General features: G+C 35.6%; 1 protein-coding gene across 1 annotated transcript in view; it reads left to right on the top strand.

Moving 5' to 3' along the window:
* The window catches only part of LOC150075450 (uncharacterized), a 286,845-nt gene that overhangs the window by 89,271 nt on the left and 172,948 nt on the right, over positions 1-24,626 (top strand). The window contains exons 16-18 of the mRNA XM_090388490.1: positions 4,416-4,670; positions 16,047-16,344; positions 22,296-22,484. Coding sequence (XP_090244616.1) covers positions 4,416-4,670; positions 16,047-16,344; positions 22,296-22,484 — 742 coding nt within the window. The remainder of the gene's footprint in view (positions 1-4,415; positions 4,671-16,046; positions 16,345-22,295; positions 22,485-24,626) is intronic.

Below are 24,626 nucleotides of genomic sequence, written 5' to 3'. Positions count from 1 at the left end.
ATCAATGGATTCTGCTCTTCGTGGACTGATGTTATTAGTGGAGTCTCCCCAGGGTTCGGTGTTGGGCCTACTGTTGTTTTGTATGTTTATAAATGATATTGATGAAGGTATATCAGGCTTAATATCCGAGTTTGCAGATGATACTAAGGTTGGCAGGGTTAGTAATGGCAGTGTGCTATAGGATCTAGAAAAATTGGGCAGATGGGCTGAGAAGTGGCAACTGGAGTTTAACATTGACAAATGCAAAGTAATGCATGTGGGTAGAAGTAACCCCAGAGATATGTACCAATCATGTGGTACTACACTTAGGGTGGACGAAAATGAAAAAGACCTCGGAGTAATTGTGCAGTCAGATAAGAAGTTTTCAGACTGCCAGAGCAGATCATGGTATATTGTGAATGATATATGGGAATTTTGCTAGTAGGGAAAAGGAGGTGATTATTCCTTTGTATAAGGCAATGGTTAGGCCACACCTTGAGTTCTGCATACAGGTCTAGAAGCCTCATTTCAGGAGGAAGAATGGAGAGTTGCTTGAGTGAGTAGAGAAGGGCAGAAAGATTGGTGAGGGAATGAAGAAGTAGTCTTACCAAGAAAGGTTTAAGTTCTGCAAATTACAGCATCTGGTTGATCTCATTGAGGTGTATAAGGTCTTGAATGGATTGAGCAGGCTCAATTCTGATGGGATTCTTCCTTTTGCTCAGATTCCAAACCTCAGAGGGCATAAATTCAAATTGAGGAAAGGTAGTTGTAGAATAGATGTTCAGAAATTTGCCCTTAACCAGCATAGGTATTTGATTGCTGGAATAAACTTCCTTCTATTGTGCTGTGGAAGTTGTTAGCTTAAATAAATTGATGGAGGAACAGGAGGGAATGGATGTGTGAAGTGTTTTTTTTTTTGGGGGGGGGGGGCCTGATGCCGTATAAACTTGCTTTCTTGCATCACATGTCTGTACTAGTACTACTTCAGAAGTGAGGTTGTTCCAGAAAACGGAAATTGAAGGAATAAATAATGAAGAAGAAGAAATTTGATTCTCTGAGTGTGCAATTGGCCAGTAATGCTGACTAGTTATGGCACATGTTCAGTCTGGTTTGGAAAAGAGAGCGGAAATTATAGAAGCCAGTTCAGAAGAAGAGTGCCCATGGAAATAGCTATAGAAAAGGCCTTCAACAGAGACAGAACGTCTATGAAACAGATAATGGAGTGACTCTATTAGAAATGAGTCTAAATCTAAATGATGAATCTGTGCATTCATCTTGTTCAGGTTTTGATAGAAAAGATCTATCATTTGTTTGCTTTTAATGATGGTGACAAGGAGAAGGGATTTCAGCACTTGAGACTAAAGTTAGTTCCAGATTGGTCTGGTCACATATGAGAAAAGGCACGGGATGTTAAAATCACCAGTGCTGCTCTGTAGAGAGCATGCTTTAGGTGGTGTAAAATCCATGAAATAAGCTCTTATCTGGACAGTCACAGTGGCCTGTAGGTAAATAGACAAGGAGAATCAGAGCGCCCAGGGTATCTAGATCAAATGTGACAGAGGTGTTTTCAAAACTGAGAGAGGATTTGCATTGTACTTGCCATAATTGAATTGAATTTAAATTGAAGATAATAACTCTGCTACTACACTGCTCAAATCTATTATTGCTAAAGAGGTTGTGTGAATTTGGCTTAACAGGAAGGTGAAGTTACTTATCTATCATGAGCAAAGACTCTGGTATTGCAAAAATATATCTATGTCATGTCATTCTCTGATTTATTTAATTGCTATCATGCATTAACATCATTCACTCTATGAGCAGTGTTAAAAGAATATTCATGCAAAAATTGTTGAAAATTGATGGAAACTTTCTATACCTTCCTGAATATAGACACAGTTTTATTAGAACAGATACTAAAGTGAAATTTTACTTTTGTTTGCAGAGTCATTGCATAATTACTGTCAAGTGCAGCTTGTCCATTTTTGCAACTTTTTTAGTATTTGTGCTACATCTCACAGGTGTTTTTCTGAAAGGGAAAAAAATTACATGCACATGCATGCGTACACACACACACACACACACACACACACACACACACACACACACACACACACACACACACACACACACACACACACACACACACACACACACACAGTATTGCCAAACATATTCAAACAGCCCTGAGATTTTAACCATACCTGCCACCAACACATCAGAAATAGGTATAAAAGCAACTGTGTTCATGCTAGAAATAAGCAACTCAATGAAATAAAATGGTTGGGTTGAGGAACTCAGCTTAGCAATTTTCAAAGTTGCTGAGCTCAATTTCTCTATATAAGCAAATGTTCAATACGTCATCAACAAGACATCATGGGCCCTTCCTATTTCTTAAGGAATAGGAAGTGGTTTCTTGGAGCATTAGGCGCCTCCGTAGCCAGGTGGGAAGGAGCAGCAGTGCGTAGCACACGCTTCTTGATTAGACCGGGGTTCGAGCCCGTCACCACCAAATACGGAGGATGCGGGAAGGTCAGGGAATGACCACCGCATATCATGGAGCAATATGGCCTTAGTTGCTAATGCTCCTAAAATGCAAATAACAAGAACAAGCATAACAAACAACTTGGAGCATTTCATGCTCCAAGAAACCACTTGGAGCATTTCATGCAGAGTAACCCCACAAATTTTCTTTTCCTCCCTCCACCTCTTCTCCTCTACTGTCTTTAACTCAACTCTTCCAAATGTGTAAATCATTTTGGAATTGCTATTTACTCAGGTAAAAATCTTGCATTTTGCAGCATTAAAACATAGCTGCCACTTTTCCAACCATTCCCTCTAAGTCAAGTCATTCTGAAGGAGCACTGTTTGACACTGGTCATTAACCATTCTCCTGATTTTGATATCACTTTCTGTATCCTTTCATCAATGCCATTTAAGAAAATCAGGAAAAAACATCTGTCCCAGCACCAATCCTTGGGAAACCCCACTTAGTATTACTATTAGTAGTGGAAAATGATGTAAGAAGGCATGCTTGTATAGCATCAGCCAAAAAAAAAAAAAAACTCTACACTTCCCGTATCACCTGTCCATTCCCCTCTAACAGTTTTAGTTATTCCTTGAATTTATTCAAACTATCCACTTCTACAAGACCGTAGGAAGTTTTTCCAACAATCAATTACCCATTCGCTAAAGGCAAATTTCTGCACATCTATCTTGCAACCATCTCTCTCTCAATCTGAATTTATGCCTCTCTCTCATGTATGTAGTCTGAGCAAGAAGAAGGATTCTGTTGGCATTGAGTTTACTCAATCCATTTAAGGCTTAAACTCCTCAATCAGATCTCTTTGCATGTGCCTCATCTCCAGATGCTTCAGTTTTTAAAACTGAGGCCTTTCCTAGTAAGAGCACCCTTTTCCTCTCCCCACTAATCTTTGTTGCTCCTTTTTGCACCAATTCCAACAGATCCATGTCCTTCCTAAAATGAGGCTTTTAGACCTCTATATAGTACTTAAGATGTGACCTAACCATTGCCTTATCTTTACTGGAAAATGCCTGTATAACATTGACAAAACCCCCATGGACTGTCCTGGCAGCTTGTCAGCACTGCTCAGAGAACTTTATATCTGATTGCATAATTACTGACACTAGCCTGAAGAGTTACCTTTTATTGCAAAGCTCTGCCTCCTTCCTACAGCCACCTCATAATGCATCTAAAGATTGTACTCCTCATAACAACATGTTCAGTTTATATAGTAACTTCTCATACAGGATAGAGTCTTGCTGAAGTCCAAATATTCTTACAACCAGCTTTCCAGTGACTCTTCCATTAGATATTCACCACATTAGTTAAACAAGATTTTCCTTTACAAAACCATTGTGTGTTTCCTTTTTAACGATATTTCTGTTTAAAATTCCCTGTATTACATTTTTAATAATTGCATTAATGATGTTCCTTATCATTGAAGTTAGATAAGGAAACTAACTGGCCTATAGTTACTCATGCAAACTGAATTACAATGACATTACTTAGAGGGCCTAAGAGAATTCCTACAACCAATAGTAATTCCCCAATTAGTCAATGGAAACTCTATCCAGTCACTTAAGAAACTCTGTTGAGTTTCTATTTGCTGATTGAACTTTGTTCTCTCAAGGCAATTCCACTTGCACTTGCAACTGTTCACCATTTTAATTTTATTACTTGTTTAGATGTTATAAATAAAAATATAAATACTTTTCTTAACTCTTACTGTTTAACTATTACCCTTTCCCACCTGCTCCATTGGAAAAGACATACAAAGAGTAGCATGTATTAGACTTTTTCAAAACAATGAAGCAGTCACTTATTTCAAGTTTTAAGTACCTGCATTTAAAATTTTGATATCACTTTTTTGCTGCTGATTTTATAAAATATTGCTTGTTTCCCTGTTTTTTTTTAGGATGGGAAGATACAGCACTCTGGATGAAGAAATCAATCCAGAATTACAGACCAATTGACTTGGCTACATGGTTTTTGCAGAATTTTATGGAGTTAGTTCAGAGATTAATGCCAAATTATACTTCTGCATCAAAAGCTAAGAGGGCCACTGTACTGGATAAAACAATTGAAGACAACATTCAAAAATTGCATGATCTTTATTTTGAAAAACATGGGAAAGCTGATCCATTCTTTTTAACATACATGAAGATTCTTGGTAAGTTGTGAACAAAATAATATGAGGGGGTTCAAAAAAATGTTTGAATTCACCCAGAAGTAGTTGTAATAGAAGGTTGAAACAAACATCATGTATTACACTTTTTAAACATAGTCACAAGACAAAATGATACACATTTTCCACCTCTCAATATACTTCTGCAGGCCAGTTTTGTAGAAGTCCTCTAACTGTCCTTCAAATTATGACTTGGCAGCAGAAATCACTTCATCATCAGCAGAAAAATGTTTTCCATGAAATAAGGACTTCAGGGCAGGAAAGAGGAAGAAATCTGAGGGTGCAAGGTCAGGGAAACAAGCAGGATGCAGCAATATTTCAAACCCACATTTGTGGGTACACATTACTACAGTATGCGAGGAATGCACATGGACATTATAGTGGAGCAGGCACCCACCTTTGGACAGCTTTCCTCATTTTGTTTTTCTTTTATAGCAGCACATAGCTTTATGGGTTGTAATAACACTCTGCCATCATAGTACAGTCCTTTTGAAGGTAACCTGTTAGTATTACATCATTCTGAGCTCAAAAAACTGATGGCATCACCTTGCCAACATTTGGTTGCACCCTGCCTTTTTGGGGCAGGGGATTCTGCATGCCTTCATTGTTTTGACATTTGTTTAGTTTTGGGACTATAGTGATGGATCCAAGTTTCATCAATGGTGACTACCATGAAAAAAAAACTCTTTTTGCTTTTCCTGGTATATCAACAACATTTTATGTGCATATTGTGCCCTTTCCTTCTTCTGGTGAGGGGTCAGAAGTCTGGAAACCCATCTAGCAGACACTTTACTCATATGCAACTGTTGATGGACGATGTTCTCCACAGCCCCTACACTAATTTGGAGCTCTGCAGCTAGTTCTTTAACCCTAATACAGTGATCTTCCAAGATTAATACCTCAATTTTTGCAAGCTGTCTTCTGTTACAGCAGTTGCTGGGCATCCTGGGATTTCTTCATCATGCACTGAGGTTCTTCCACATTTGAATTGTTTATACCAATGTGCAACAGTACTCTAACCTTCTTTCCATAAACAGCAACGATTCTTTGGATTGTTTTGTTGTTTTGGATGTTTTCCCTTGCAGAAAGGAAACTGAATCACTGATCTGATATTCAGTGCTTTACTTTATTTAGTACTGCAAATAAAAAAAAAAAAATGAATTGTAAAATTGAAATCAAAATTTGTGTGGTTGCTATAGGGATTTCAAGATATCAAGAAAAAAAAGTTCATCCTTCTATCACAACTACTTCTGGGTGAATACAAATCCTTTTTGAATTCCCCCTCATAGTATAGTAGTGTGTACAATTCTGTACTGTTATTAATATATATATCATATTAATAACACGATATTATGTTATTAAATATATATAATATACATACCATATTAATACATCACTGTACATATAATATGTATACAGTAGAAGTTCTATTATCTGGGGGAAGATTGTCCAGGTTGCAGATTAACTACGGTCTTTATGGCCCACAGATGTCTAATTCATTCTAAGTTGTTTAGCAAAAAGAAATATGTTGAATCTATTATGGGTGTTTGTTTATATTTTCTAGTCTACTTTCTACTGTCTAGTTAAATTTACATTTTTCTCAGTTTTTTTTTTTATCTTATGTTTATATCAATCCATAATGTTAAAATGAAATGGATTGTCCTTTCAATTGAATGCAGACTTCAGCAATCATCAGTAAATGTAAAAAAGGTGCTAACATATCAACTTTAATGTGCCTCTACTTGACTATATGGAGCAACTTGGTGATGCTGTTCTCGTTCATAAGATGATGCTTCACAATGTACCATTTGTAGGAAGGTAAATCTGGCAGATACACTATTTTATATAAATGAATTTTCATTTTTGTCACATTTGCAAGTTTTTCTTTCACTTTGTTAATTATCTGGCTAAATTTATTTCTGATACACCCCAGATGATCAGGAATCTATTGTATATAATATTTATAGTATAGTAGGTCTGTAGTAATAAAATTGTTGTAATATGGCATACAACATTTCCATTAAAGAATGTCATTATTATAGATTTAAATGTATTGAGAGCTATAAGTATAAAACAAAACAAATTCTGATTTTTTTATTTTGAGTTTATTGACTTGAGTGACTTTGGCTGTAGCTTATATTCTTCCTTTTAATATTATGCAGTACATTTTGTCCCTTCCCCAAAAAAAAAGAAATCTAATTAACTTATATTGAGTGAATGGGAAGGCCACGAAATTTCTTTACCCATTTACTTATTTGGAAACTGACATTCAGTTACTGCCGACCAGGCTAGCCGGGTGGGTAAAGTGCAAAGGTCATGGGTTCGATTCCCGCCTCGGGCTTGGATATCATGATAGTGCTGCACTATCCGGTTGGATCTCACAGCTACGATACATGACGGAAGCAGGAAAAAAAACTGATTCCTTCGTGTATTGTTCACATCTTGCTATAAAAAAAAAAATTCAATTACTGCCATGTAGGGCTATATTGGCAGAAAATAAATTTTAGCTCATGTTACACATTATAAATTAAAATTTTTAATTTAAAATTTAAATAAGAAGTATTCTTTTCCATAGCCCTCAAGAAAAGCTTCAGGAAAGCATAATTTTCTAGCATGCTCCCAAATATCATCACTGTCACTTTTGCACTTGGAAGCATATGCTAGACATTCACCTTAAGAATATTTTAGATATTCATTGAAACCCAAGTTTAACAGTTGTCTGTTTAGAGTCCCTAATGTGTGGCATATTGGCTAACCTTAAAATATAACTTTGCTCATAGTCATTTTTTTCTGTCTCCATACATATCAATACAACAAATTTAAATCAATATTGTAGTACATCTTCAGTGATGTTCTGTATTATCTATAGCTTATTGGGTGTATTGTTCTGTATTATCTATAGCTTATTAGCTTGTATTGCAATATTTTTAGAAGCAATTTATGAAAAGTAAACTGAGGAATATGCTACTCTAAACTTGCATAGGCTGTTGACTTTTTAGGACTGCATATGATTGTATAATGAATACACTCATAATTTATTCAAAGATTTTTAGCCATCCTATAGATTTACATTTCCTAGTACTTTTTGTCTCTTTAAGTTGATTATACCACTGCTTGATACATGTATGCTTGTTGCACTTGGATCACAGACTCAAATTGAGCATATTTTAGAACAAACTAGGCTTTCTGTTGAATTATTGCCATTTCAGTGTTAACTGCCATAGTTCACAAACCATAGTACACAAATCTCAGGTTTGTACCATAGTGGCACAAACCTGAGGTGTAGAACTCTTTGAATGGGGAAGCAATGCTTCTTGTTGAAGTAACTATATATCATAGGGTGAAATAAATACAGTAAACCCCCGCTATTCGCGGTATCTGTATTCGCGGTTTCGCGTATTCGCGATCGCCGATTTAATATAAAATGAAACCTAAAAAAATGTGAATTTTAAAACGCCGTGAATATTTTCCACCATAAAAAACATGGGCGTGGCTAAAATTATCTTTCCCGGTCAAAAAAGCGCTCAGTGGGTGGGGGGAGAGGGGTGAAAAAATCGCGAGCGTGGATGTTTCTCGCTAATCCTTGTTCAGTATGTGTTAGTCATGGAAGGTTTCGTCGTTTGATTTTAATTTATATGTTTATAAATTGAATAAATTTATCAATTTATAAATTGATATGCTTACAAAAATGATAACTCTACCGTTTTGCAGTGTAAAACAGACTTTTTCGAGTGCGTTAACGGAAGAAAGTGACTTTATTGTGGTCAAGTTCTTTCTAACCCCTACAAAAATATGGCTACGAATAAAAAGAGAAATGTGAAAATATCAAAGAAGGTGATGGCACTAGCGAATAAAATTGAGTTATTAGACGAAATTTCTAATGCTGAAAGTGTCTCCTCAGTGGCAAAACATTATAAAATCAATGAGTCAACAGTACGATCAATCAAGAAATCGGAAGAAAAAATCTGCCGTAGTGTCCGTGAAACCGCGCTGATTGCTTCAAACATTTGCTCTGTAACTCGTGATGTTAAATTAAAAAAAATGGAAAAGCTTTAAATCTGTGGATAGAAGACCAAATTCAAAATAAAATTCCGTTAAGTTCACTCATCATTCGTGAAAAGGCAAAACTTCTTTATCAACACTTTAGCGAAACTGGTGATAGCACTGGCGGGATGTTTTTTTTTGTGCTAGCAAAGGCGCTGGTTTGAAAGATTTGTTTGAAATTTCTAATAAATATTACATTTAATATTAAATTGTTTCTTATTTTCATTTCGATGCCATATGCTTGCATTTCACTATGTACTGTCATGTACAGTCATATTATGAAGGTACATATAATACATACATAGACAAAATTTTAGACTAGTTTTTCTTATATATTTCATACTTTGGAACGGAACCCCTTTATTACTATGGGAGCCATAACTCAGTATTCGCGTTTTCGGTATTCGCGACATTTCTCAGGAACGTAACCCCCGCGAATAGCGAGGGTTTACTGTATGTGAATTTGAAACACACACCTTCTTTGACTAATATGAATTTGGCTTATTCAAGCCTTACTTTTCATTCCTTGATTTTTTAAAATGAGCATATTTTCAATTAACAGGAGCAATTAGTGCAGCATTAGCAAAAGGTTGCTGCCATGTTCACCAATATTTTTATGCTGAGTAGGCCTCTACCTTCAATAGTAGGAGACCGGCGGACTGACAAGTACAAGTCAATGCTAAAAAAAACTGTGAGTTAGGGTTGAATTTGAAAGTGTTCCAATTCTGCCCAGACACAATAGGAAAGAGTATATGATGAGAGCCTTGTGGATCAATTAGGCCCTGGAGATATTGTGCAAGGCTCAAGCACAGACCAGTTGAGAATTTTTCTCAGCTGGTCTGTGCTTGTTAACAGGAGAGACTGCTTCTACAGGGATGGGATGGGATACACTTAAATAGAAAGGGTGCAAGAATATTTGCTGATACTATTGAGGCAGATTTAGGCGGGTTGAAAAACTGCTAGCTTGGGGGATACACAGAATAACAGATTAACAGTAGCCGCTGGCAGAGGTGAAAGTGATTTTGCACTGCTTCTATTGAAAAGCAATTGAGCAGCAGCCTGGAAAACAAGGCAATGTGGATTTCCAGGACTGCTGGGACTTGTTCCACTATGCTGGGAGTCATTAGTGGAACAAGTAAATACATGGGATGTGTTAGGGTAACTAAGAGTAGAAACAGGTGCATGTGTAATTGCATATACACCACTGCTAGGAGTTTAGTTAATAAATTTGATGAGCTTGAAGTGCTAGTCAAGACATCAAAGGAAGATATTGTTGGGATATCAGAGATGTGGTGTCACACAGACATAAGCAGTGCAGAATTGGAATTTGGGGAATACAATGTGTACAGAAAGGATAGACAGGACAGGAAGGAGGAGGGGTTATGCTGTTAGTTAAAAAACACACAAAATCTAAAGAAGCGCATCCAATTGATGTTGGTGGACAATGCAATGATGCGTCTGTTTGGTGTGACATAAGCACTGGGAAAGGAAAAATGAGAGTAGGTGTGTGTGTTATAGGCCTAATGAATCTGAGTATAATGAGCAATTGTGCAGAGAAATAGAGTAGGCCAGTAAATCATAGTGTCTTATAATGGAGGATTTTAATTTCCCAGAGATTGGAATTTGTGAATTGGTCACTCGCACACTAGCAAGGCTTTTCTGGATTTATTGGATGATTGTTTTCAACAGCAGCATGTTCGGGAGGCAACTAGAGGGAGTAATACTCTTGATCTGATTATCAGTAGTGATTCTTCATGCATTAAGAATCTGCAGATAAAGGAACCACTAGGTGGCAGTGATCACAGTGTGCTGAAGTGGGATTTACTCAAAGAGGTAACTACAATCAAGGGTAAAGGGAAGGGTTTTTGCTTTCGTAAAGATGACTACGGTGCTCTGAGACAGTATTTAAATTCTATTCAGTGGGACCAATTGATGTTGTTACCAACAGCAAATTCAAAATGGGAAGCATTCAAAGAATTAATCTTGGAAGTTACTAGGCTTTTCATACCAACTAAGAAATATTGTTCAAGGTTTAGGCCTAAATGGATGTCAGATGAACTAATTAGATATGTGACAGAGAAGAAAAATGCATGGGATACATATAAAATAACAGGTGACAGAAGACTGTGATAGATATAAGCTGGTCTGTAACCAAGTCACAAAGGAGATTAGGCAAGCGAAGGCAGATTACGAGAAATCTTTGGCAAAGGATGCAAAGAAAAACAGCAAAGAGTTCTTTACTTATGTAAACTCCAGAAGGAAGGGGATGAATCAGATTAGTCCACTTGACCTTGCTCAGGTAGCTAACAAACTAAATGAATATTTTGCATTTACATTCACACATGAGGAGTTATTCAGCGAGGGGAATGCCAGAGGTGTATTAAACTCTGGCAGTAAGCTAGATAATCTTGTAATAACTGAGAGCAAAGTGGAGGAGAAATTGTTGAAAATAAACATAAGAAAGGCACCTGGGGTGGATGGAATCTATCCAGTTATATTAAAGGAGACGGCAAAGGAAGTAAGCAAACCCTTAGTCATAATTATGAGAGCTTCCTTGGACTCAGAGGAGGTACCCATGGACTGGAGTTGTGCAAATATGACCCCAATCCACAATGGAGGATCAAAAGGAGACACAGGTAATTACAGACCTGTTAGTTTAACTTCTATTCAAGTGAAATTAATGAAGGCACTGGTTAAAGAAGCATTGCAGGATCATCTACACAAGATATCAGTTATAGCTCGGACACAGCATGGGTTTGTTAAGGTGAAGTCTTGTCTGACCAATTTGTTTGGATACTATGACGTGGTCACAAATGAACTGGATGCAAAGAATAATTTTGATATCATATATTTGGATCTTAGAAATGCCTTTGATACTGTTGCACATGGAAGACTGCTGCACAAATTGGAACAGAGTGGCATTGTAGGCAAATTGCTGCTATGGATAAAGGGATGGTTGAGTGGGAGAAGACTGTGAGTGGTAATCAATGGACATTGCTCATCATGGACTAATGTTGTTATGCTGTTAGTTAAGAAACACATAAAATCTAAGAAGTTCATCCAGTTGACATGGGTAGACAGTGAAATGTTGAGTCTGTTTGGTGTGACATAAACACTGGGAAAGGGAAAATGAGAGTAGGTGTGTGTTATATGCCTAATGACTCTGATGAGTACAATGAACAGTTGTGCAGAGAAATAGTCAGCCAGTAAATCAGAATATCTTGTAATGGGGGATTTTAACTTTCCAGATATTAACTAGAACTTGTGGGTTGAACATTCGCGCACTAGCAGGACTTTTGTGGATTTATTGGAGGATTGTTTTCTACAGCAACATGTTCGAGGGGAAACTCGAGGGAGTAATACTCTTGATCTGATTATCAGCAGTGATTATTCATGCATTAAGAATTTGCAGATAAAGGAACCACTAGGTGACAGTGATTACAGTGTACTGATGTGTGATTTACTTAAAGGGTAAAGGGAAGAGTTTTTGCTTTTGTAAAGGTGACTACAACATTCTCAGACAGTTTTTAAATTCTATACAGTGGGATCAATTGATGATGTTACCAACGATGAATTCTAAATGGTAATTCTATACTGTTCAGGGACTTAATCTTGGAGGCTACTAGCTTTTCATACCAACTAAGATTTACTGTTCAAGATTCAGGCCTAAATGGATGTCAGATGAAATAATGAGGCTTGTGGCAGAGAATAAAAATGCATGGGATGCATATAAATTATCAGGCACACAGAAGCCTACAGCATATATAAGCTAATCTGTAATCATGTCACAAAGGCAGTTAGGCAGGCGAAGGCAAATTATGAGAAATTTTTGGCAAAGGATGTAAAGAAAAACAGCAAAGAGTTCTTTACTTATGTAAACTCTAGAAGGAAGGGGATGAATCAGATTGGTGGTTCGACTATTGAAGATCCTGCTCAAGTAACTGATAAACTGAATGAGTATTTTGCATCTATAGATAAACTGAATGAGTATTTTGCATCTAGGAGTTATTCAAGGTGGGAAATGCCAGAAGTTTATCAAACTCTAATACTGAGCTAAGTGATTTTGTAATAACTGAGAGTAAAGTGGAGGAGAAATTGTTGAAGTTAAACATAAAAAAGGCACCTGGGATGGATGGAACTTATCCAGTTATATTGAAGGAGGCAGTGAGGGAAGTTAGCAAACCCTTAACCATATTTTATGAGTGCATTCTTAGATTAAGGGGAGGTCCCCATGGACTGGAGATGTGCAAATGTATCGCCAATTCACAAAGGGAATTCAAAGGGTGATACAAATAATTATAGACCTGTTAGTTACCAGGGAGAGACCCTAATGTCTACAAACCAGTACAGGACTCTCCCATCAGGGTTCTGGGACAGTTAGAGTCAAAGGCGAACAAGTTAGTCTATGACTAATTCAAATCAGGGAAGATTTCCAAGTTCACATGTTGGCAGTTATATACTACAGGCTTCCAGCTCCCACAGTTCTATGGGCTGCCAAAGGTGCATAAGCCAGGCATCCCTCTTAGGCCCATTGTCTCCTGTTGCAATTCACCTACTTACGAACTGTCAAAACACGTTGTCCATCTCCTAGCACCACTGGTGGGAAAGACAATCTACACCATCTCCAACAGTGAGGAGTTCCTTCACCTCATCAAATACCTTACAGTTCTGGAAGGCAAGATCATGGCATCCTTTGACATTGTCTCCCTATTCTCCTCCATACCAGTCCAGCAGGCTGTCATATGTGCCAGGCAGCTTTTGGAGAATGACCCCAACCTACCAGGCAGAACGTCTCTATCTACAGAGCCTCTCTATCTACAAATACACGGAATGGCTATATGTGCTCCTGTCAGCTCCAACAGTTGACAGCTCCTGTCAGTTGGAGGAGCTCATATTCCTGAACCCGCCAGTCCCAATCACCATCTTGTGCAGGTATGTAGATGATTTCTTCACCTATAATAGCCACTGCTGCTAATGCGCCATTAAAATTTTAAACCACCCAAGATATCTTCACCATCATCCCCCGAGGTTCGGATACACAGCTATTACAATACCTCAACTCCCTATTCCCCTTCATCCAGTTTACTTTAGAATTGGAATTGAACAGGACCCTTTCTTTTCTGGATTGTCTTAGTGAGGCACATGGGCTAACATCTAGAAACCTCAGTATATCGGAAACCCATGTGCTGTGATCGATTCATGAACTACAAGTCAGCACATGCCCCTTGCTACCTGAACAGCACTGCACACATGCACTGCCCTTTCGAGTTTGGAGTCATTCCAGCTCTGAGGAAGTCAGACGCACCGAGGCTTCTAAGGTAAAAGCTGACTTCACCAACTGTGGCTACCCTGCCCATGTCTTGGACAAGTGTGCACTACAGTGCAAGAACTTGCAGTTTGTCCCCTTATGTCAGCGAGGCGGTATCTACCACTTATATCTCATATCTGGGTACCTCAGACCACATTTCTAGGATCTTATGTGAGTACTGCGTGAAGTGCTTTCAACTTCCTGGTAGAGGTTTGCGATTTCTGGTCTTGAGTGTAAAAACACCCATCGCCCTGGTAGAGGTTTGTGATTTTTGGTCTCGAGGGTAAAAACACCTATGACAAGTGATCCAGTATTGTATACTGGATCACTTGCCATGATTGTGGCAGCTACTATGTCTCCAGGACTGCCTTGCAGAACACAATAGGTCCATCCGCCTAGGTGACTCTGTGTACTCTGCAATCGCAGAGTATTTCTGGTCAACTCAACATGACCTCAATCCCAGTGGCGACAGCGAGGTGATTGACCAATCTCGTTTCTACTATTACTGCCTGTTGTTAGAGTCCCTAAACATATCTAGCTGTTGCAACGTTTTAAACTGCAATAGAGGTACAAGACTGCACCCAGTTTTGGAGTCTGTAGTATTAAAGCATGACAAATGCTAACAGTCAGTCCATATACACCTGGTATCTACAACAATCACCTGATTTGACATAGTAAGTGATTAAACACTCTCATATTCATGTGCGTGCTCTTTCAGTTTTCTGAACACACACTGTTTATTCCATTCCTAAAGTTTTATTATATGTTTGCGTTTCTATGTATGTGTGCTGATGAAGGGATACACTATCCCGAAAGCTCTTATTTACCATATTAAAATTTATTTTAGCTACTGCTTTCATTAGTTCAGCTATATTCTTTATGTTAAGTTATGGATTCCAGTGCCACAGGCCCATTCTCATTTAAAGTTTGTAAATTATGGATTTTGTTTGGTGATCAGCAGGCTTTCTATTGCAATTAAGATCATAGAATATTTACTTACAGTAGATGCAAGTTCTGGTTGCCAAAAATAAATATATATATACAAAACTGCTAAATGCATTAAGTTGTTTAATGTTACTATAATATAACTGAATTTGATTCGCCAATGCTGTGCAGTAAAAAAAATTTGCATCAAATTGAAATGGCCCAATGTTGCAAACAAACAGGGAAAAAAATAAATAAATAATAAATAATAATAATAATAACAACACAAATCCTAAAATACAAACAAATCTAGATTTAAAGTTGTTTTGGTTTTTGGACTTCCAGTCCAAACAGTAAATTTGAACAGTAAATTTTTTCACTTCCAGTGAAAAAATTTACTGTTCAAATTCATTTTCTATGACAAAAATTACATTATAATATTATACTTATGGGAAAAAATTATTCATCTGATGTAAGCTTTTCTTAGGGCTACATTATTCACATTAATTGAAGCAGAGGTATACTATATTCCTTTATGAGGAAATGTAAATCGAAGAAGGACGGTTGCAGAATAGATATGCAGAAGTTTGCCTTTAGCCAGTGGGTGGTTGATTGTTGGAACAAACTTCCATTTGTTGTTTTGGAAGTTGATAGTTTAAATTAATTCAAGGAAGAACTAGGCAAACTATTGGAGGGAATGAATAGGTGAAGTAGGAGGTGTTTTTTTTTGTTGATGCTGTATAAGCTTGCTTTCTTGCATCATTTGCCACTGCTAATGCTACATAATAAATATTGCAAAAAAGTTACTGCCAAAACAGGTATCTTTATAAGACTGCCACATATATTAATTTATATGATGTAATTTATATTTTTCTTTGTTTCTTTAGCTCTAATCCAGGGATATTCAGGCTTTTTGATGTCACTCACCCTTGCTAGAAGTTTTATATATTTTTTTTGATTTGTCCAAACAGAATGAAATGATATAGTTTTTAATATTTTCATTAGAGAATTAAATTGACTTAATTCAATAATTAAATGAATTATCACATTGCATTAATTTCTTTTGTTAATTTTCTTCTTTACAGGAAGTGAGTTTGATTTTACTACACTGCAAGATGTACTTTCTGTAATTATGTCCAATATGCATTCTGCTGATCCAGTAAGAAGCATGAGAAAATTGAAAGATGGAATATTTTACAATGCTACACGATCATTAATGCTAATTGAAGCTTATCATCAAGTACCTACCATGATGGGCTTACCTCTTAATTGGACAACTAATGCAACTTTGATTTATTCATTCCAGTCAGGAATCCAGTTTGATATGAATCCCCAAATGAAAGAAGATCCTCATGCTGAAGGAAAATTACTTTTCCGGCCAAGGTAATAAATGAAGCATTTATATAGTATGAAGTTAAAGTGAAGGAAATTTTTAAATTTTTCAGATGTGTTTGCCAAATGTGTGTGGCCTCAGAGCAATAAGTTTCCCACTATTGGCAGGCTCTAAAGGTTTTTTTCATGGAATTTTTTTTGTTGTTTTTTTTAATGAAATTGTGTAAATGTTTTCAGATATTAATCTGTTCTTATTTTGACTTGGTGGCCCAACATTACACTGAAATTATTGTCAAGATTCAAATCGGAAGTACTTTTCAAGATGCAAAAGAAAAAAAAAAAAAAAAGAGTAAAAAACTCAATTACCATTTTTTTAATTCAGTAGTATTTTTTGCATTTATTTATTTATCACTTGGTTTAGTTTCATCACCTTCTGGTTCTGAATTAGAGGCAGTTTTTGCTTTACCAAAATCAGACTACAGTAACTGATGACACAATCTTTTCCTCTGGTTTTTCAAAGCTATTTTTGTATCTTTATATTTTAAATCTTTGTCTACTATTACTTGGAATAATTGCCTATATCTTTATAGAAAAGGGTCTAAAACAACTAGTTGATAATACAAGAGACTTTATACAATGTACCAGTATGTAAAGTGATCATCTTGTATTTAACAAATTAAAAATGATAATACTGAGGTATAAAAAGCAGTTTTAAAATGGACAATTTTTAAAAAGTTTTCAGATGCCAATAGCTATTAAATATAGGAACCTCCTTGTCCAAAAGTTAAATAGATTTTAATGTTAACATGAATCCTTTTTAACTTAGTATTAGTTAAAAAGCATTCATGTATACAGCATAGCCAAAAATAAATAAATAAATAAAACCCTTCCCGTTTCACCTATCCATCCCCTCCAACAGTTTATTTAGTTCTTCCTTCATTTTGTATTCAAACTATCCACTTCCACACCATTAGATGGAAGTTTGTTTGAGCAATCAACCACCGGTTGGCTGAAGGCAAACTTTCGCACATCTATCCTGCAACCATCCTTCCTCAACTTGAATTTATACATCCTCATGGAAGCATGCCATTAACTTTCAGCTTACTCAATCCATTCAAGGCTCTAAACACCTCAACGAGATCACCCCACAGGTGTCTAGGCTCCAGATGCTGCAGTTTGCAGAACTGAAGCCTTTCTTGATAAAAGCAACCCTTTGTTCCCCTCACAAATCTCATTGCCCTTTTCTGTACTCATTCCAGCAACTCTACATCCTTCCTAAAATGAGGCCTCCAGACTTCTATGCAGTACTCAAGACGTGGCCTTGAACAATTGAATAATCACCTCCGTATACCTGCTAGCAAAGTTACGTTATATCATTGACAGTATCCTGTGAGCTGTCGTGGTTACATGTCTGCAGTGCTCAGAGAATTTCATGTCTGACTGCACAATTATCCCCAGGTCTTTTTCATTCTCCACTACTCTGAGTGTAGTACAGGTCGACCATCACTAATCCGGCAGCGTTGGGACCTCTAGGGTGCCAGATTAGTGAGTTTGCCGGATCACCTGTGGTTATTTTAGCACACACAGTTTACCCAACAGCTAACCACCTCCTCCTACCTTTAACACATTGACTGCCAGGCTAGTTTAGAAAAAAATTTCCCCAGGGGCCAAAAAAATATTTAGCAAATAATTTGATTAATAATTCTAAAATAAATATTGTAATGTCAGTGTTGTCGTTTTTTCGCTTAAAATATAAAAAAAAAGTATTTTTTTATGTTCATATATGTGGCCAACGTGGCCACATATATTGGTTACTTTATTTCTTGAGAAGCCTTGTCAGCCCCGTACATGTGACGCTATTACAGCATACATATGAAGGTCGTTTGTGATTAGTTTATTGCACGCACGGCGAACGCTGCAATAAAACTAATTACAATACAATAAACTCTCAAACATCACAATACGTTTGTTAATATTGTTAGAGATTTTGTGAAAACAAGTTCGTTAAGGCGCTGTATTATCCATCATATTGTGTTGTGTTTTTCCACAAGTTTGTTGTAAAAAAAAAAATCTAAAAAGGAATGGCTAAAAGAAAATTACTAAAATAAGAGGAACTGAGAGAAATTGCTGGAATTTACAATTAAGCAGAGTTAAACTTCTCACAGACACACTGCTGTCAAGTGTTTTCAGAAGTTCAACTTTATCTGTTATGGACAATGTATGGTGTTTGAGCTTCCCACCACGAGAAGCACTTCCTTTATGCGTTGGAACCATGGCTGGGGCTAAATGTGAGCAGGTTATAATAAAAAATGCAGAAAAATAAGTGGGAATGGCTTGCCAGTGTTTTCACACCGATGAGTTTGTGCCAACAGCTGATGCTGCAACCAATGCCACCAAAACAATATCGAAAGGTCGGTGCGCCGACACGGGAAATTTGAAATTATGTTCGCAGAAATTATATCTGAATTAGTGGTGGAACCGGGATTACCAGTGGCTGGATTAGTGATTGGTCAACCTGTACTATATTGTTGATAAGTTACTCTGGGGTTACTGCTACCCATATGCAGTACTTTTCATATGGGTAGCAGTAATGGGGGGTTTATGAGCAAATTTTAGTTACTTTTTCCTGATAGGTATCCTTATTAAACTTATTTAAAAGTTAAAATTGTCGTATGCATCAGACTGAAATTCAGCTGAAGTGTTTTTCTGTCCCAGTAAATGAATCTGCATTCTGGAATATCACCTTTTAACTCTAATGCATTAAAATTTTTTCTTCTATTTGCATGCTGAACCAGTGATAATCACTCCCTAAATTTCAGTGTCATTCATTGGTGGCCACTGAGCACTATCCTCCTAACTTTATAAATATTGTTTTGAATGTTTGAAATAAAATTGCCATTCTGCTTGAAATGTAAACTGAATGTATTGTATAATGAATGCTGCTTCTGAAATTTGTACAGGGTCAATCAAAATGATTACCTATTTTAAAAGTGGTGCCATTTTGTAGTGGTTGCAATGAGAGAGCTGCAGGTTGTGTCTTGCAGTAGAGTATACTAAAGAATTCAGTAAAAATGGAGCAGTGGTCAAATAAATATTATGCAGTCTGTTGGAATATTTTTTAAATAAGGTGGCTCTGTTGTGAGTACTCAACATGAATTCAGATGCCACTTCAACATCGGAAGAAATAGCAGTGTTCCAAATCGAAAGACCATAACACATTAGATTTATAGATATAGAACAACAGTGTCTATAACAGATGTGAAACCTCCATGTTAGGTGCATACAGCATGTACTCCAGAAAATGTTGAAAGAATCAAAGCAATGTTACAATGTAATCCTTGAACAATGTAATCTGTTAGTCCTCAGTCAAGAAGATTGAATGTATCAGAACAAAGTGTATGCCATAAATTTAAATTTCTATCCACACAAAATACAAATGATTTAAAAATTATTTGTTTGCAATTTGGATACACATTTCAAATTCTGCAGTCTATTCCTACAGAAAGTGAAAATCGATCCAGACTTAAATATTTAATCATGAATGATAAGGCCCATTTTCATTTGAATGGGTTATGTAAATAAACAAAATTATGTAAATAAACAAAATGAATGTTGAATTTTGCAGCCTAAAAGTTACCATTTGATGTAGGGGTCTGGTTTCAGAGCAATGGATAATGTGAGAGTACAAATAGCGGATTCTGTTTGCAATGGTAGTGGACATTTAAGGGACGTCATTTTCAAATGCTGAGGAGAGTAACATAAATGCTTTGATGTATATTATTAAACTGTAATAACAATAAATGTCTTTTCTGATTTGCAAAATAGTTGTTTCGTTTTTAAAACGGGCACCCGACCCTGTACAAGAAAGGCTGAAAACAAGAAACACAACACTAGTATAGGAAATGTAAATAAATACATTTCCTATACTGTTGATGTTTTATAATCTTGCTTTTTTTAGCATTATAATGTTTTATGTTATCTTTTACTTGTATTATTATTTAATTATAAAAGAATTCCTTAGAAAATGAAATTTAAGTATAACATTTCCCAAACTGTGAAAGGCACCTCTCTTATAAGGCATATAATCGGACACATTTTCATAATTATATAAAACATTTTCATAAAGTTTACTGCTGTGGAAGAGTGATAATGAGAGTTCATTCTTAATAAGTTTGGAAGTTAACTGTAGTTTACAAGGCTTTGTTTACTTCTTGGACTTACTAACATGTTTTGCTTCCATTGTAAACAGTGGAGAAAATGTACTTACTTTTAGACTATTGTGTATTTAGCTAAATTCATGTTTCTGAAAAAAAAGATTGTTTATTAGATATTTTACTTATGTATATATAATGGGAATAATAGAAATTACCATAAAATGACCATTTTATAAACATCTAAAGATAAGATTGGACTTTGTTATAAAATCTCAACCTAACAAAACCATCAAATCTTATCAGAAAAAATAAAATAAAATAAACAGAAAATGTAACCACTTAATGTTCAGAAGTTAAAAAAAAAAATGCTGTTGCTATGTGCACATATTTATACATTTCTGAGGTTGTTTATCAAAAAAAAAAAGAAAGAAAAGAAATATTTATAAATGGTCATATTATAAGCATTAAATATTCTGTTATGTTGACTTATGTATCAGAAATAATGGACCATGGACAAAGGGAATTTGTGTAGAATCTAGGCTGTAGATATAAAGTTCCATACAACTACAGTATGTAAAACTAGAAGGGACAGAATATGTATGAAGATAAAAGAGAAAGAATACAAGTGGATAGCCAATGAAAACCCACTAATGCAATCAAGATTAAATGATCTGAACACATAATGAGGATGGACGAAAGATGACTTCTCAGAAAAATTTTTGAAAAGCAAATAGCAAACAAGAAAGATCAAGGTGGGAAGACCTAGAAAATGGAAAAACCAAATCAGAGATTTGCATAAATTAGGTCAAGATTTGATAGCAGTGAAGAAAAAAATCAAACCGTAAAGATAGAAAGAAATGGAAAAGGTTGTCTTAGCTAACACTTAACATGATGGAAAAATGGATGGACAGTGATGATGATTAGAATTTAAATTTGTGGCAAAATTGACTCCCTGTACCCACTTTCATTACAAAACACTCACATTCTCTCTCTCTCTCTCTCTCCCTCCCTCCCTCCCTCCCTCCCTCCTGGCAGGTTAAAAATATTCTTCAGATTGAACTGCTATATATGTATCTGAAGAATATTTTGGAAATTTTAATGCAAATTTCAGCAACTGCTTTGAAATTTGTGTCTTAAGCCAGTGTTTTAACTTTTAAATGTCTGTTTTCAAATCTGTAACTATAAAAATTGAGAATTCTGACTGATAGGTTTTCAACTTTCTAGGAAATACAGTGAACTTAATGCTCTCAGCAGAATAGAATTCTAGATAGCAGGTAGTAACATTTGTCTAAGGTGGTGCAATACAAGTTATCTCAGTGCAATAAATTCATTCTTCTGTGAGCATTATGACAATTTCATTTACTAGGCGTTTAAACTATTCTGGCTATGAAAAGTCTAGTGAGGAAGTACTCCTATACTTTCATAATTTTTAAATCTCACCACTTTGTATTTCATCATTCATTTCAAATAAAAAATGAAGAGAGATTTTATTGTTCTTAATTGCATATCATTATTCAAGAATGAATAAGCATAATTAATGATTCGTTTTGTATTTATGCAGAAATGACATTTCATTTTTAGTTTTAATAACCATAGTTTATCTTATAAATAGAATAATAATAATAATAATTCTTTGCATGTTAATGATCTGTATTTTTACTATTTCTGAAAATTAATTTACATTAATTTTCAGAAATGATAAATTTATGGTGAAATAAAAAATATAAAAATATCCATAGGAAAATCATAAATATATCATAAAACATTTATAAATGTAATATATAAATATATAAAAAATAATTTATTTATAAATAATGGTGTATTTTAAAACCAATTTTCCAATTTTAGTGGTGTTCTCAACTTCCGAAATCGCATGGTGCTGGATTTCCCAACTTTCACTCAGATTGGAGTTCAGTCAAATACCACAGGATATACAGCTACAGAATGGATTGTTAACATTCAGTATTCTGAAAAGAAGGCATTGAGAGTGTTTACGCTCCAAAAATCTAAACAAACACAAAAATTCTTGGAATTGTTGTAAGTTATTTCTTTTCTTTTAATATAAAATAGTGATATAATTGAGATTTTTGCATCATTTGAAGAATTTGTAAATTTTTAAACAGAATCTTCTCTTTCATGAATAATTCACTTAGAGATTATTATTATTGGCTTACTCAAATAATTTCTATAATTTCATTATGATATTATTTTATTAAGCAAAAATAGATTAATAAAAAATTACATATATATTTTTTCCTGAGTTCACTTTATGATATCATTCCAATGAAATTATAAAGGTCAGATGACCAAAGGTAATCAGACATAACTGCCTGTGTTCACATGGTTGTCACAATAATCCACTGTTGATTTGTGCATTGGAAGTCACAGTTTATAGTGCATAAGATAGACAAATATAGGAAAAAAAAAAACTTTTGCATATAAATTATTAATAAGTAAAGGTAAAGCTAGGCTTAATTGAGTATTCTATTTACTTCAGTAGAAGCATAAATAAGCTATTTAATCTTGAACAAATAGAACACTAACACTCCATTTAGATAAATGTTTTTTGTCTGAACACAGACTCCAAAAGAATTAATTCCTCAGATTACAATTTATGTTAATGTAGGTAAAACTGTTGGTAATTTCATTATCACAAGAGCAAATATGTTAAAATAGATCCTTGGAAATGAATGAAACTGTATTCTACCATTCCACATTCTTTCCCCCATACCAGTTTTCATTGTAAAATGGTCATCATCATCATCATCATCAGCCATTTTCAATCCACTGCAGGATGAAGGCCTCTCCAGCAACTTTCCAGTTCCTTCTGTTTTGAGCACTGGCCATCCATTTACTACTCAAAAACTCATGAATTTCATCTATCCATCTCCGCCTTTGTCTTCCAGGTTTTCTTCTAGCTCCTCTTGGGTACCATTCTGTTATTTTCTTAGTCCATCTGTCATCATGTCTTCGAGCTATGTGTCCTGCCCAAGACCATTTTAGTTCTTTAGTTTTGATAAGAATGTCCTTTACTTGAGTTTGCTGCCTAATCCATGTGTTTCTCTTCTTATCTATCTAACAGTCTGATTCCCAATATAATTCGTTCCATTCTTTGCTGTGTAGTTCTTAGCTTCTCTTCCATTCTTTTGGTGAGTGCCCAAGTTTCACTTCCATAAGTCATGGTGGGGAGTATACATTGATTCATTATTTTACGTTTCAGACAAACTGGGATATTGCTCTTCAGTATGTGACTATATTTCCTGAATGCTATCCATCCAAAATTTATTCTTCTCTTGACTTCCAGCCATTTATCATTATTACAGCTAATAACTTGTCCCAGATAAGTATATGACTCCACCTTTTCAATTACTGCTCCTTCAATCATTATTTCCCTTTCCGTGGCATACTTGTTCATCATTACTTTTGTTTTAGCCATATTCATCTTTAGTCCAAAATCCTTACTAACTGTGCATAATTGATTAAGATTTTCCTCTAATTCTTTGGGATCGTGGCTTATGACCACAATGTCATCTGCAAATCGTAAATGGTTTAGGTACTCTCCGTTCACATTGACTCCTTTCTGCGACCAGTCTAATCTTCTGAAAGCTTCCTCAAGGGCAGCAGTAAACAGCTTCGGAGATATTGTGTCTCCTTGTCGAACTCCTTTCTCGATTTTAAATTTGCTACTGTCTTTGTCTAGTCTAATAAAGGATGTAGCACTCTCATATATTTTCTTCAAAATCATAATATATGGAGTATCTATGCCTTGTCTTTCCAGTGCCCGAAACATTGCCTCATGCTGTATGGAGTCAAATGCCTTTTCATAATCCACAAATGCCAGGCATAATGGTGTTTTATATTCATTTGCTTTCTCCATTAGCTGTGATATTACGTGAAGGTGATCCATAGTTGAGAATCCTGTCCTAAAGCCAGCTTGCTCTTTCGGTTGATTCTCATCAAGTATTCTTTCTAATCTGTTAGTAATGACCCTTGTGAACAACTTGTAGATATGGGATAACAAGCTAATTGGTCTATAATTTCCAATTTCTGATTTATCTCCTTTCTTATGCAGCAAAACTATGATTGCATTATTCCACTGCTTAGGCATCACACTTTTTCTAATGCACTTTGTGAAGAGCCTTGCCAGTAAAATGGTATCTATAGTGAAATGTCAGAAAT

The sequence above is a fragment of the Mastigoproctus giganteus genome, chromosome 14 (assembly GCF_048544385.1).
Source record: "Mastigoproctus giganteus isolate SK-2022 chromosome 14, ASM4854438v1, whole genome shotgun sequence".
NCBI classification, from domain to species: domain Eukaryota; kingdom Metazoa; phylum Arthropoda; class Arachnida; order Uropygi; family Thelyphonidae; genus Mastigoproctus; species Mastigoproctus giganteus.
The sequence above is the reverse complement of the archived record's forward strand: the minus strand, read 5'-3'. Positions and strand labels throughout refer to the sequence as shown.